Source organism: Oncorhynchus gorbuscha, unplaced genomic scaffold (genome assembly GCF_021184085.1).
Source record: "Oncorhynchus gorbuscha isolate QuinsamMale2020 ecotype Even-year unplaced genomic scaffold, OgorEven_v1.0 Un_scaffold_2345, whole genome shotgun sequence".
NCBI classification, from domain to species: domain Eukaryota; kingdom Metazoa; phylum Chordata; class Actinopteri; order Salmoniformes; family Salmonidae; genus Oncorhynchus; species Oncorhynchus gorbuscha.
The window spans coordinates 16,009-30,105 of NW_025746888.1; the positions used below are offsets into that span (position 1 = coordinate 16,009).

The window sequence follows — 14,097 nt, forward strand, 5'->3', positions numbered from 1 at the left end:
CTCTCTCCCCGCTCCATCCCCCTCCTCCTCCCTCCCCTCCATCCCCCTCCCTCTCTCTCCCCCTCCATCCAACCTCCTCCTCTCTCCCTCCATCTCTCCACCCTCCATCCCCCTCCTCTCTCTCCCCCTCCTCCCCCTCCTCTCCTCCCCCACCATCCCCCTCTCCTCCTCTCTCTCACCCCTCCATCCCCATACTCCTCTCTCTCCCCCTCCATCCCCCTCCTCTCTCTCACCCTTCCATCCCCATACTCCTCTCTCTCCCCCTCCATCCCCCTCTCCTCCTCTCTCTCACCCCTCCATCCCCATACTCCTCTCTCTCACCCCTCCATCCCCATACTCCTCTCTCTCCCCCTCCATCCCCCTCTCCTCCTCTCTCTCACCCCTCCATCCCCATACTCCTCTCTCTCACCCCTCCATCCCCATACTCCTCTCTCTCCCCCTCCATCCCCCTCTCCTCCTCCTCTCTCTCCCCCTCCATCCCCCTCCTCTCTCTCCCCCCACCATCCCCCTCTCCTCCTCTCTCTCACCCCTCCATCCCCATACTCCTCTCTCTCCCCCTCCATCCCCCTCCTCTCTCTCACCCTTCCATCCCCATACTCCTCTCTCTCCCCCTCCATCCCCCTCTCCTCCTCTCTCTCACCCCTCCATCCCCATACTCCTCTCTCTCCTCCCCCCTCCATCTCCCCCTCCATCCTCTCTCTCTCTCCCCTCCATCCGCCTCCTCCTCTCTCTCCCCCTCCATCCGCCTCCTCCCTCTCTCCCCCTCCATCCCCCTCTCTCTCTCCCCCTCCATCCGCCTCCTCCTCTCTCTCCCCCTCCATCCGCCTCCTCTCTCTCTCTCCCCCTCCATCCGCCTCCTCTCTCTCTCCCCCTCCATCCGCCTCCTCCTCTCTCTCCCCCTCCATCCGCCTCCTCCTCTCTCTCCCCCTCCATCCGCCTCTCCTCTCTCCCTCCCTCCATCCGCCTCCTCTCTCTCTCCCCCTCCATCCGCCTCCTCTCTCTCTCCCCCTCCATCCGCCTCCTCCTCTCTCTCCCCCTCCATCCGCCTCCTCCTCTCCTCCCCCTCCATCCGCCTCCTCTCTCTCCCCCTCCATCCCCCTCCCTCTCTCTCCCCCTCCATCCTCCTCCTCTCTCTCCCCACCATCCCCCTCTCCTCCTCTCTCTCCCCCTCCATCCTCCTCCTCTCTCTCCCCACCATCCCCCTCTCCTCCTCTCTCCCCCTCCATCCGCCTCCTCTCTCTCTCCCCCTCCATCCCCTCCTCCTCTCTCTCCCCCTCCATCCATCCTCCTCCTCTCTCTCCCCCTCCATCCTCCTCTCTCTCCCCCTCCATCCCCCTCCTCTCTCTCCCCCTCCATCCTCCTCCTCTCCTCCATCCCCCTCTCCTCCTCTCTCTCCCCCTCCATCCTCCTCCTCTCTCTCCCCACCATCCCCCTCTCCTCCTCTCTCTCCCTCTCTCCCCTCCCTCCTCCTCTCTCTCCCCTCCATCCCCCTCTCCTCCTCTCTCTCCCCCTCCATCCTCCTCCTCTCTCTCCCCACCATCCCCCTCTCCTCCTCTCTCTCCCTCTCCCCCTCTCCTCCTCTCTCTCCCCTCCATCCCCCTCTCCTCCTCTCTCTCACCCCTCCATCCCCCTCTCCTCCTCTCTCTCTCCCCCCTCCATCCGCCTCCTCCTCTCTCTCTTTTCTCTCTTTTCTGACGCAGGTGGTTTTTTCTTTGCCAAGCCAATGAGGGAAAACAAGTACGTGACGATGATGGATCCATTCCAGATAAAGTATGGCAACGTCCTGAGCAGCCTGCTCATCTTCCCAGCGCTCATTGCAGACGTCCTGTGGGTCGCTAGGACGCTGGTCAGCCTAGGTAACCAACTGTTTCAATGTTTTATTGTGGACCAAGAATGACCAACTGATACAACGTTTGAATGTTGCCTAGGTAACCAACTGGTCCTGCAGTACAGTATGTTCTCCAACCCTCGACACACACACACACCCCCACCCGCACGCACGCACGCGCACACACACACACACACACACACACACACACACACACACACACACACACACACACACACACACACACACACACACACACACACACACACACACACACACACACACACACACACACACACACACAATCTCTGAAGGGGCTAAAGAAAATATAAAAAAGAGATACTCCTCGTCAAACATTTAAATATATGGGGTGAAGTTCAAGTCAAAGCTCAAGAGCAGAGGTCAAAAGGTCACAGGCAGGCTGAAAAACCTAGTAGTCAGCGATGTGGCGATCTGACACTTTTCTGTTTAAGGTCGAAGGTGCGTCTTGGCCAGGCGGGCGGGGCGGGGCCGAGCTGGGCGGGGTGGGGCCGAGCTGGGTGGAGCCGAGCTGGGCGGGGCCGAGCTGGGCGGGGCGGGGCCGAGCTGACCCTGGCCCTGATTGGAGAGAGGTAGACCTGGATTTAGTCATGTTTATCTACTTATTGATTGATTCATTATTTTCTCTATTTTTTTTTTTTTTTTTTATATTTATTTGTGCATTATTATTATTATTTAATATTCTTTAGTTCCTTAGTTCTTAATAGTTGTGATGTAACCTGATGATGGTGATTTATGATGAATCTTCGAGTGAGAGAAGCAACTCAGAGACTCAGTAGGCTTCTTCCGATATGAACAGTTTTGCTTTCTTCTGTTTAAAATATACATTTTGGCCTTTTGCTTGACCATTGCTCTTCGGTTGCATCATGGACAGACAGTATGTACAGTTGAAGTCGGGAGTTTACATATACTTAGACAGGAGTCATTAATACTAGTTTTTCAACCGCTCCACAAATGTCTTGTTAACAAACTACAGTTTTGGCAAGTTGGTTAGGACATCTACTTTGTGCATGACACAAGTCATTTTTCCAACAATTGTTTACAGACTCCAGATTCCAGTGGGTCAGATGTTTACATACACTAAGTGGACTGTGCCTTTAAACAGCTTGGAAAATTCCAGAAAATGTTGTCATGGCTTTAGAAGCCTCTGATAGGCTAATTGACATCGTTTTGCCATCATGCGAAAATTAAAAGAAATCAACCAAGACATCAGGAAATAAATTGTAGACCTCCACGAGTCTGGTTCATCCTTGGGAGCAATTTCCAAACGCCTGAAGGTACCATGTTCATCTGTACAAACAATAGTACACAAGTATAAACACCATGGGACCACGCAGCCGTCATACCGCTCAGGAAGGAGATGTGTTCTGTCTCTTAGAGATGAACGTACTTTGGTGTGTAAAGTGCAAATCAATCCCAGAACAACAGCATAGGACCTTGTGAAGATGCTGGAGGAAACAGGTACAAAAGTATCTATATCCACAGTAAAACGAGTCCTATATCGACATAACCTGAAAGGCCACTCCGCAGGGAAGAAGCCACTGCTCCAAAACAGCAATAAAAAACCAGACTACGGTTTGCATCTACACATGGGGACAAAGATCGGACTTTTGGAGAAATGTCCTCTGCTCTGATGAAACTGTTTGGCCATAATGACCATCGATAAGTTTGGAAGAAGAAGGGTGGAGGCTTGCAAGCCGAAGAACACCATCCCAACCGTGAAGCACGGGGGTGGCAGCATCATGTTGTGGGGGTGCTTTGCTGCAGGAGATGGCATCATGAGGTTGGAAAATTATATATATTGAAGCAACATCTCAAGACATCAGTCAGGAAGTTAAAGCTTGGTCGCAAATGGGTCTTCCAAATGGACAATGACCCCAAGCATACTTGCTCAGGGCCATCACAAGCCCTGAGCAAGGAGGCCTGCAAACCTGACTCAGTTACAACAGCTCTGTCAGGAGGAATGGGCCAAAATTCACCCAGATTATTGTGGGAAGCTTGTGGAAGGCTACCTGAAACGTTTGACCCAAGTTAAGCAATTTAAAAGGCAATGCTACCAAATACTAATTGAGTGTATGTAAACATCTGACTCACTGGGAATGTGATGAAAGAAATCAAAGCTGAAATAAATCATTTTCTCTACTATTATTCTGACATTTCACATTCTTAATTAAAATAAGGTGGTGATCCTAATTGACCTAAGACAGGGAGTTTTTACAAGGATTAAATGTCAGGAATGATGAAAAACTGAGTTTAAATGTACTTGGCTAAGGTGTATGTAAACTTCCGACTTCAACTGTATGTATTTAAAAAAGTGACATTTATAATATGGACTGTTAATAGTATATAGCAATAGAAAAGTATCATACTGTACTTGACCAGGCTCACCACTGTTTCTAGGATATTACTTTAGTATTTGCAGTACATTTATGCAGTATTAGAACCAGCATTTAGTCTCCAGAAGGAGAAGCAGAGTGGTTCATCTATACAGCAGTAGGTTATCAGCTAATCACTGATAACGGTCAGTGAACATTCTATTGCTGATGATGCTCAGTGTTCTGAGTGTTCCGTAGCTCAGTGTTCCGTAGCTCAGTGTTCCGTAGCTCAGTGTTCCATATTTACATTTACATTTAAGTCATTTAGCAGACGCTCTTATCCAGAGCGACTTACAAATTGGTGCATTCACCTTATGACATCCAGTGGGACAGTCACTTAACAATAGTGCATCTAAAACTTAGGGGGGTGGGGTGAGAGGGATTACTTAACCTATCCTAGGTATTCCTTAAAGAGGTGGGGTTTCAGGTGTCTCCGGAAGGTGGTGATTGACTCCGCTGTCCTGGCGTCGTGAGGGAGTTTGTTCCACCATTGGGGGGCCAGGGCAGCGAACAGTTTTGACTGGGCTGAGCGGGAGCTGTACTTCCTCAGTGGTAGGGAGGCGAGCAGGCCAGAGGTGGATGAACGCAGTGCCCTTGTTTGGGTGTAGGGCCTGATCAGAGCCTGGAGGTACTGAGGTGCCGTTCCCCTCACAGCTCCGTAGGCAAGCACCATGGTCTTGTAGCGGATGCGAGCTTCAACTGGAAGCCAGTGGAGAGAACGGAGGAGCGGGGTGACGTGAGAGAACTTGGGAAGGTTGAACACCAGACGGGCTGCGGCGTTCTGGATGAGTTGAAGGGGTTTAATGGCACAGGCAGGGAGCCCAGCCAACAGCGAGTTGCAGTAATCCAGACGGGAGATGACAAGTGCCTGGATTAGGACCTGCGCCGCTTCCTGTGTGAGGCAGGGTCGTACTCTGCGGATGTTGTAGAGCATGAACCTACAGGAACGGGCCACCGCCTTGATGTTAGTTGAGAACGACAGGGTGTTGTCCAGGATCACGCCAAGGTTCTTGGCGCTCTGGGAGGAGGACACAATGGAGTTGTCAACCGTGATGGCGAGATCATGGAACGGGCAGTCCTTCCCGGGAGGAAGAGCAGCTCCGTCTTGCCGAGGTTCAGCTTGAGGTGGTGATCCGTCATCCACACTGATATGTCTGCCAGACATGCAGAGATGCGATTCGCCACCTGGTCATCAGAAGGGGGAAAGGAGAAGATTAATTGTGTGTCGTCTGCATAGCAATGATAAGAGAGACCATATGAGGTTATGACAGAGCCAAGTGACTTGGTGTATAGCGAGAATAGGAGAGGGCCAAGAACAGAGCCCTGGGGACACCAGTGGTGAGAGCGCGTGGTGAGGAGACAGATTCTCGCCACGCCACCTGGTAGGAGCGACCTGTCAGGTAGGACGCAATCCAAGCGTGGGCCGCGCCGGAGATGCCCAACTCGGAGAGGGTGGAGAGGAGGATCTGATGGTTCACAGTATCGAAGGCAGCCGATAGATCTAGAAGGATGAGAGCAGAGGAGAGAGAGTTAGCTTTAGCAGTGCGGAGCGCCTCCGTGATACAGAGGAGAGCAGTCTCAGTTGAATGACTAGTCTTGAAACCTGACTGATTTGGATCAAGAAGGTCATTCAGAGAGAGATAGCGGGAGAGCTGGCCAAGGACGGCACGTTCAAGAGTTTTGGAGAGAAAAGAAAGAAGGGATACTGGTCTGTAATTGTTGACATCGGAGGGATCGAGTGTAGGTTTTTTCAGAAGGGTGCAACTCTCGCTCTCTTGAAGACGGAAGGGACGTAGCCAACGGTCAGGGATGAGTTGATGAGCGAGGTGAGGTAAGGGAGAAGGTCTCCGGAAATGGTCTGGAGAAGAGAGGAGGGGATAGGGTCAAGCGGGCAGGTTGTTGGGCGGCCGGCCGTCACAAGACGCGAGATTTCATCTGGAGAGAGAGGGAGAAAGAGGTCAGAGCACAGGGTAGGGCAGTGTGAGCAGAACCAGCGGTGTCGTTTGACTTAGCAAACGAGGATCGGATGTCGTCGACCTTCTTTTCAAAATGGTTGACGAAGTCATCTGCAGAGAGGGGAGGAGGGGGGAGGGGGCGGAGGATTCAGGAGGGAGGAGAAGGTGGCAAAGAGCTTCCTAGGGTTAGAGGCAGATGCTTGGAATTTAGCGTGGTAGAAAGTGGCTTTAGCAGCAGAGACAGAGGAGGAAAATGTAGAGAGGAGGGAGTGAAAGGATGCCAGGTCCGCAGGGAGGCGAGTTTTCCTCCATTTCCGCTCGGCTGCCCGGAGCCCTGTTCTGTGAGCTCGGAATGAGTCATCGAGCCACGGAGCGGGAGGGAGGACCGAGCCGGCCTGGAGGATAGGGGACATAGAGAGTCAAGGGATGCAGAGAGGGAGGAGAGGAGGGTTGAGGAGGCAGAATCAGGAGATAGGTGGGAGAAGGTTTGAGCGGAGGGAAGAGATGATAGGATGGAAGAGGAGAGAGTAGCGGGGGAGAGAGAGCGAAGGTTGGGACGGCGCGATACCATCCGAGTAGGGGCAGTGTGGGAGGTGTTGGATGAGAGCGAGAGGGAAAAGGATACAAGGCAGTGGTCGGAGACTTGGAGGGGAGTTGCAATGAGGTTAGTGGAAGAACAGCATCTAGTAAAGATGAGGTCGAGCGTATTGCCTGCCTTGTGAGTAGGGGGAAGGTGAGAGGGTGAGGTCAAAAGAGGAGAGGAGTGGAAAGAAGGAGGCAGAGAGGAAAGAGTCAAAGGTAGACGTGGGGAGGTTAAAGTCGCCCAGAACTGTGAGAGGTGAGCCGTCCTCAGGAAAGGAGCTTATCAAGGCATCAAGCTCATTGATGAACTCTCCGAGGGAACCTGGAGGGCGATAAATGATAAGGATGTTAAGCTTAAAAGGGCTAGTAACTGTGACAGCATGGAATTCAAAGGAGGCGATAGACAGATGGGTAAGGGGAGAAAGAGAGAATGACCACTTGGGAGAGATGAGGATCCCGGTGCCACCACCCCGCTGACCAGACGCTCTCGGGGTGTGCGAGAACACGTGGGCGGACGAAGAGAGCAGTAGGAGTAGCAGTGTTGTCTGTGGTGATCCATGTTTCCGTCAGTGCCAAGAAGTCGAGGGACTGGAGGGAGGCATAGGCTGAGATGAACTCTGCCTTGTTGACCGCAGATTGGCAGTTCCAGAGGCTACCGGAGACCTGGAACTCCACGTGGGTCGTGCGCGCTGGGACCACCAGAGTAGGGTGGCCGCGGCCACGCGGTGAGGAGCGTTTGTATGGTCTGTGCAGAGAGGAGAGAACAGGGATAAACAGACACATAGTTGACAGGCTACAGAAGAGGCTACGCTAATGCAAAGGAGATTGGAATGACAAGTGGACTACACGTCTCGAATGTTCAGAAAGTTAAGCTACGTAGCAAGAATCTTATTGACTAAAATGATTAAAATGATACAGTACTGCTGAAGTAGGCCAGCTGGCAGTGGGTGCGTTGTTGACACTACACTAATCAAGTCGTTCCGTTGAGTGTAATAGTTTCTGCAGTGTTGCTATTCGGGGGCTAGCAGGCTAGCTAGCAGTGTTGTTTACGTTACGTTGCGTTAAAAGAACGACAATAGATGGCTAGCGAACCTAGAAAATCGCTCTAGACTACACAATTATCTTTGATACAAAGACGGCTATGTAGCTAGCTAAGTAGCTAGCTACGATCAAACAAATCAAACCGTTGTACTGTAATGAAATGAAGTGAAAATGTGATACAACCTGTGAATGCGACCGGGTAGTTGAGTTCTATACAGAAGACGTTGGCTAGCGTTGGCTAGCTGTTGGCTAGCTAGCAGAGTCTCCTACGTTAAGGACGACAAATAGCTGGCTAGCTAACCTCGGTAAATTAAGATAATCACTCTAAGACTACACACTCTAAACCTAAACAACACAATTATCTTCGATACGATGATACGATGATACGAAGACAGCAAAGACAGCTATGTAGCTAGCTAACACTAAACTAATCAAGTCGTTCAGTTGAGTGTAATAGTTTCTCCAGTGCAGCTAATCAGTGGACGTTAGCTAGCTGGCTAGTGAAGACTACGTTAGGACGGCGAAATACGATAATTACGCAATTATCTTTGATACAAAGACGGCTATGTAGCTAGTTGAGAAGAAATTGCTAAGATAAGACAAATCAAACCGTTGTGATATAATGAAATATAATGAAAAAGTTATACTACCCGTTGGTGTTCCGTAGCTCAGTGTTCCGTAGCTCAGTGTTCTGAGTGTTCCGTAGCTCAGTGTTCCGTGGCTCAGTGTTTTGAGTGTTCCGTAGCTCAGTGTTCCGTAGCTCAGTGTTCTGAGTGTTCCGTAGCTCAGTGTTCCTTGGCTCAGTGTTCCGTAGCTCAGTGTTCCGTTGCCCTCCCTGTGTGCTGCAGGTGGCACTATGAGTGTGATTCTGGACCTGCCCTATGTCTACTCCATCTGTATCAGCTCTGTGGTGGCCATCGTCTACACTCTACTGGGAGGACTCTACTCTGTAGCCTACACCGATGTCATCCAGCTCATCCTCATCTTCCTCAGTCTGGTGAGTGACAGGCGGCCATTTTGAATCCAATCCAACTTTATTTAAAGAATATTTCAGCCTGATGATCAGTCATAGCCATTCAAATCGAATCCAACTTTATTTGAAAGGAAATGCCAATATACTTACAGGCCCAGTGCAGTAAATCGAGATGTTCTTGTGTTTTATATATATTTCCACACTAGGCTGGAATAATACTGTGAAATTGTGAAAATTATGATAATGCCATTTTAGTGTAAGGGCCAACTGAAGTTTCTGCTAGTTGTTCTAGGATGGAGTTTTGGCCTGGCTGGTGACATCACCAAGCGGGAAATGAGTTAATAGACCAATAAGAAAGAGTTCCAAACCTCTCAGACAATAACAGACCGATAAATTCTTTGTTAAGAAGTGATTTTTGTTTTTTTATTACCATTTTAATTGAAAACAATTACAGCACTTAATTATTTGATATTGAGATTTTAAAAAATAAATTGGACCTTTAATCATGTGTCTTTGTCAGCTTTCCGATAAAGTGTTCTACTGTAGGTTTGTTAAGAAGTGACATGTATTAGTTGTTCTACTTTTTTATTACCATTTTAATTGAAAACAATTACAGCACTTAATTATTTGATATTGAGATGTAAAAAAATAAATTGGACCTTTAATCATGTGTCTTTGTCAGCTTTCTACTGTAGGTTGGAGGACATGTATTAGTCAGTGTTCTACTGTAGGTTGGAGGACATGTATTAGTCAGTGTTCTACTGTAGGTTGGAGGACATGTATTAGTCAGTGTTCTACTGTAGGTTGGAGGACATGTATTAGTCAGTGTTCTACTGTAGGTTGGAGGACATGTATTAGTCAGTGTTCTACTGTAGGTTGGAGGACATGTATTAGTCAGTGTTCTACTGTAGGTTGGAGGACATGTATTAGTCAGTGTTCTACTGTAGGTTGGAGGACATGACATGTTCTATTAGGTTGGAGGACATGTATTAGTCAGTGTTCTACTGTAGGTTGGAGGACATGTATTAGTCAGTGTTCTACTGTAGGTTGGAGGACATGTATTAGTCAGTGTTCTACTGTAGGTTGGAGGACATGTATTAGTCAGTGTTCTACTGTAGGTTGGAGGACATGTATTAGTCAGTGTTCTACTGTAGGTTGGAGGACATGTATTAGTCAGTGTTCTACTGTAGGTTGGAGGACATGTATTAGTCAGTGTTCTACTGTAGGTTGGAGGACATGTATAGGTTGGAGTCAGTGTTCTACTGTAGGTTGGAGGACATGTATTAGTCAGTGTTCTACTGTAGGTTGGAGGACATGTATTAGTCAGTGTTCTACTGTAGGTTGGAGGACATGTATTAGTCAGTGTTCTACTGTAGGTTGGAGGACATGTAAGTCAGTGTTCTACTGTAGGTTGGAGGACATGGAGTGTTCTACTGTAGGTTGGAACATGTATTTGCAATGTTCTGGAAGTAGAATACTCACTGATCCTCATGTTGTTGTCATAGTGGATCTGTTATGATGACCAACCCTAACTCCTCCCCCTCTCCTCCCATCCCATCCCCTTGCATCACCTCTCCCCCCCTCCCCTCACCTCTACTCTCCTCTAACAGTGGATCTGTGTGCCATTTATGATGACCAACCCAAACTCAATGGACATCACTCTGACCGCATTCAACGAGACGTTCCAGGCCCCCTGGGTCGGCAAGCTGGAGCTTAGAGACGCGGGGAAGTGGATTGACGACTTCATGGTCCTGGTGAGTGACCGAAAGCACACAGACGCACGCACAGACGTAGGTACACCCACACACACAAGTATCATAGGTACAGACACTAACTTGAGGCTGCAGTCAATTTTGATGATGAAACTGCTCCCAATTGTGGTTATTGATGAGGTTGCGTTTGTGCCATTGCATGTGGCTGTGCAGGTCCATGCGACACCCACATGGTTTGCCACATGAGGGGCAGGTGAATTCTACTCTCTGGGAGCCCCTGCTACACCATGGTATAGCCGTGCCATTCCATTCTCCTCTAGAGAGCCCCTGCTGCACCATGGTATAGCCGTGCCATTCCATTCTCCACCGGAGAGCCCCTGCTGCACCATGGCATAGCCGTGCCATTCCATTCTCCTCTAGAGAGCCCCTGCTGCACCATGGTATAGCCGTGCCATTCCATTCTCCTCTAGAGAGCCCCTGCTGCACCATGGTATAGCCGTGCCATTCCATTCTCCTCTAGAGAGCCCCTGCTGCACCATGGCATAGCCGTGCCATTCCATTCTCCTCTAGAGAGCCCCTGCTGCACCATGGTATAGCCGTGCCATTCCATTCTCCTCTAGAGAGCCCCTGCTGCACCATGGTATAGCCGTGCCATTCCATTCTCCTCTAGAGAGCCCCTGCTGCACCATGGCATAGCCGTGCCATTCCATTCTCCACCGGAGAGCCCCTGCTGCACCATGGTATAGCCATGCCATTCCATTCTCCTCTAGAGAGCCCCTGCTGCACCATGGTATAGCCGTGCCATTCCATTCTCCTCTAGAGAGCCCCTGCTGCACCATGGTATAGCCATGCCATTCCATTCTCCTCTAGAGAGCCCCTGCTGCACCATGGTATAGCCGTGCCATTCCATTCTCCTCTAGAGAGCCCCTGCTGCACCATGGTATAGCCATGCCATTCCATTCTCCTCTAGAGAGCCCCTGCTGCACCATGGTATAGCCATGCCATTCCATTCTCCTCTAGAGAGCCCCTGCTGCACCATGGTATAGCCGTGCCATTCCATTCTCCTCTAGAGAGCCCCTGCTGCACCATGGTATAGCCATGCCATTCCATTCTCCTCTAGAGAGCCCCTGCTGCACCATGGTATAGCCATGCCATTCCATTCTCCTCTAGAGAGCCCCTGCTGCACCATGGTATAGCCGTGCCATTCCATTCTCCTCTCTGGGAGCCCCTGCTGCACCATGGTATAGCCGTGCCATTCCATTCTCCTCTCTGGGAGCCCCCGCTGCACCATGGCATAGCCGTGCCATTCCATTCTCCTCTAGAGAGCCCCTGCTGCACCATGGTATAGCCGTGCCATTCCATTCTCCTCTCTGGGAGCCCTGAAGCACCATGGCATAGCCGTGCCATTCCATTCTCCTCTCTGGGAGCCCTGATGCACCATGGCATAGCCGTGCCATTCCATTCTCCTCTAGAGAGCCCCTGCTGCACCATGGTATAGCCGTGCCATTCCATTCTCCTCTAGAGAGCCCCTGCTGCACCATGGCATAGCCGTGCCATTCCATTCTCCTCTAGAGAGCCCCTGCTGCACCATGGTATAGCCGTGCCATTCCATTCTCCTCTAGAGAGCCCCTGCTGCACCATGGTATAGCCGTGCCATTCCATTCTCCTCTAGAGAGCCCCTGCTGCACCATGGTATAGCCGTGCCATTCCATTCTCCTCTAGAGAGCCCCTGCTGCACCATGGTATAGCCGTGCCATTCCATTCAATCCCACTTCCTGATTACATTTGTAGGGGTGTGGCTAATTAACGCACATTCATTCTACAGTCTTTTAATGTGTATGTGCCGGGAGTGTCATCAAAACCGGGTACAACATTCAGATCAGCTTGTTTCCATTTCATAATAGAACAACTCAAGATGTTATATTGAAGTCCTAGTGTTGAAGAATTACCAAAGTCATTATGCGGCAGGGTAGCCTAGTGGGTAGAGCGTTGGACTAATAACCGGAAAGTTGCAAGTTCAAATCCCTGAGCTGTTCCTAGGCCATCATTGAAAATAAGGATTTGTTCTTAACTGACTTGCCTAGTTAAATAAAGGTAAAAAATATCACTATATTCTCTAAATGACAAAACAGACACCTTGATGAAGGTGTAGGACAATACACATTGGTGTAATTTAATAATGTCCTCATTAAAGGCTTTTTAAAATGTCAAACCCACACAGGTGGCTGGATGTGGGTGTGTTTATGTCACTTATCACCTGTTAGTGATGAGATGTTGTGTTCTCAGGCTCTGGGAGGCCTGGCCTATCAGGCCTTCTACCAGAGGATCCTATCACTTATCACCTGTTAGTGATGAGATGTTGTGTTCTCAGGCTCTGGGAGGCCTGGCCTATCAGGCCTTCTACCAGAGGATCCTATCAGCGTCGTCCTACACCCAGGCTCAGGTCACCTGCTTCGCCTCCTCAGCTTTCTGCCTGGTGCTGGGCATCCCGTCTGTCTTGGTGGGGGCTGTCGCTGCATCCACAGGTAACACGCGCACCACGTGCACCACACGCAGCACGCGCACCACACGCACCACACGCACCACACCACACGCACCACACGCAGCACGCGCACCACACGCACCACGCGCACCACACGCACCACGCGCACCACACGCACCACACGCACCACACTACACGCACACCACACCACACGCACCACACGCACCACACGCACCACACGCACCACACGCACCACACAATAAAAAGGTTATTTCACAAACTGGACTAATGTTTATTTATGTGTTGTTCAGACTGGAACCTGACTAGCTATGGTTCTCCGACCCCATACGAGCGTGGCCAGGCCGGGTCCATCCTCCCCATCGCCCTGCAATACCTCACCCCCTCCTACGTCTCCATCATCGGCATCGGGGCCGTCTCTGCCGCCGTGATGTCATCCATGGACTCCGCCCTCCTCAGCTCCGCCTCCATGTTCTCCTCCAACATCTACAAGAACATCATCAGGAATCAGGTCGGAGAACATTACAAAACGTCACTTCATTGTTGTTTCAACGTCACTTCATTGTTGTTTCAACGTCACTTCATTGTTGTTTCACGGCACATTGTTGTTTCAACGTCACTTCATTGTTGTTTCAACGTCACTTCATTGTTGTTTCAACGTCACTTCATTGTTGTTTCAACGTCACTTCATTGTTGTTTCAACGTCACTTCATTGTTGTTTCAACGTCACTTCATTGTTGTTTCAACGTCACTTCGACGTCACAAAACCCATCAGTGGACTTTATTGTGACGTTAGAAAGTCATCCTAAGGGCTCTTAAAATGTCACAAACACCAACAAGTCGTCATAAAACATCACAGAACCACCAAAACGTCCCCCAAATGACCGAACAAACATCAACACCACTAGCATACATTGAGACAGAAAACAGACTGTTGGCAAAACAACCACAATCCTGTTATAGCAAGCACTTCTATTTTGACACACACACACACACACACACACACACACACACACACACACACACACACACACACACACACACACACACACACACACACACACACACACACACACACACACACACACACAC

The 14,097-nt window shown here is 50.1% G+C and overlaps 1 protein-coding gene across 1 annotated transcript in view; it reads left to right on the forward strand.

Moving 5' to 3' along the window:
• Positions 1–14,097, forward strand: part of LOC124025687 (high affinity choline transporter 1-like) — a 28,960-nt gene that overhangs the window by 9,678 nt on the left and 5,185 nt on the right. The window contains exons 3-7 of the mRNA XM_046339029.1: positions 1,701–1,856; positions 8,669–8,817; positions 10,404–10,547; positions 12,877–13,030; positions 13,299–13,516. Coding sequence (XP_046194985.1) covers positions 1,701–1,856; positions 8,669–8,817; positions 10,404–10,547; positions 12,877–13,030; positions 13,299–13,516 — 821 coding nt within the window. The remainder of the gene's footprint in view (positions 1–1,700; positions 1,857–8,668; positions 8,818–10,403; positions 10,548–12,876; positions 13,031–13,298; positions 13,517–14,097) is intronic.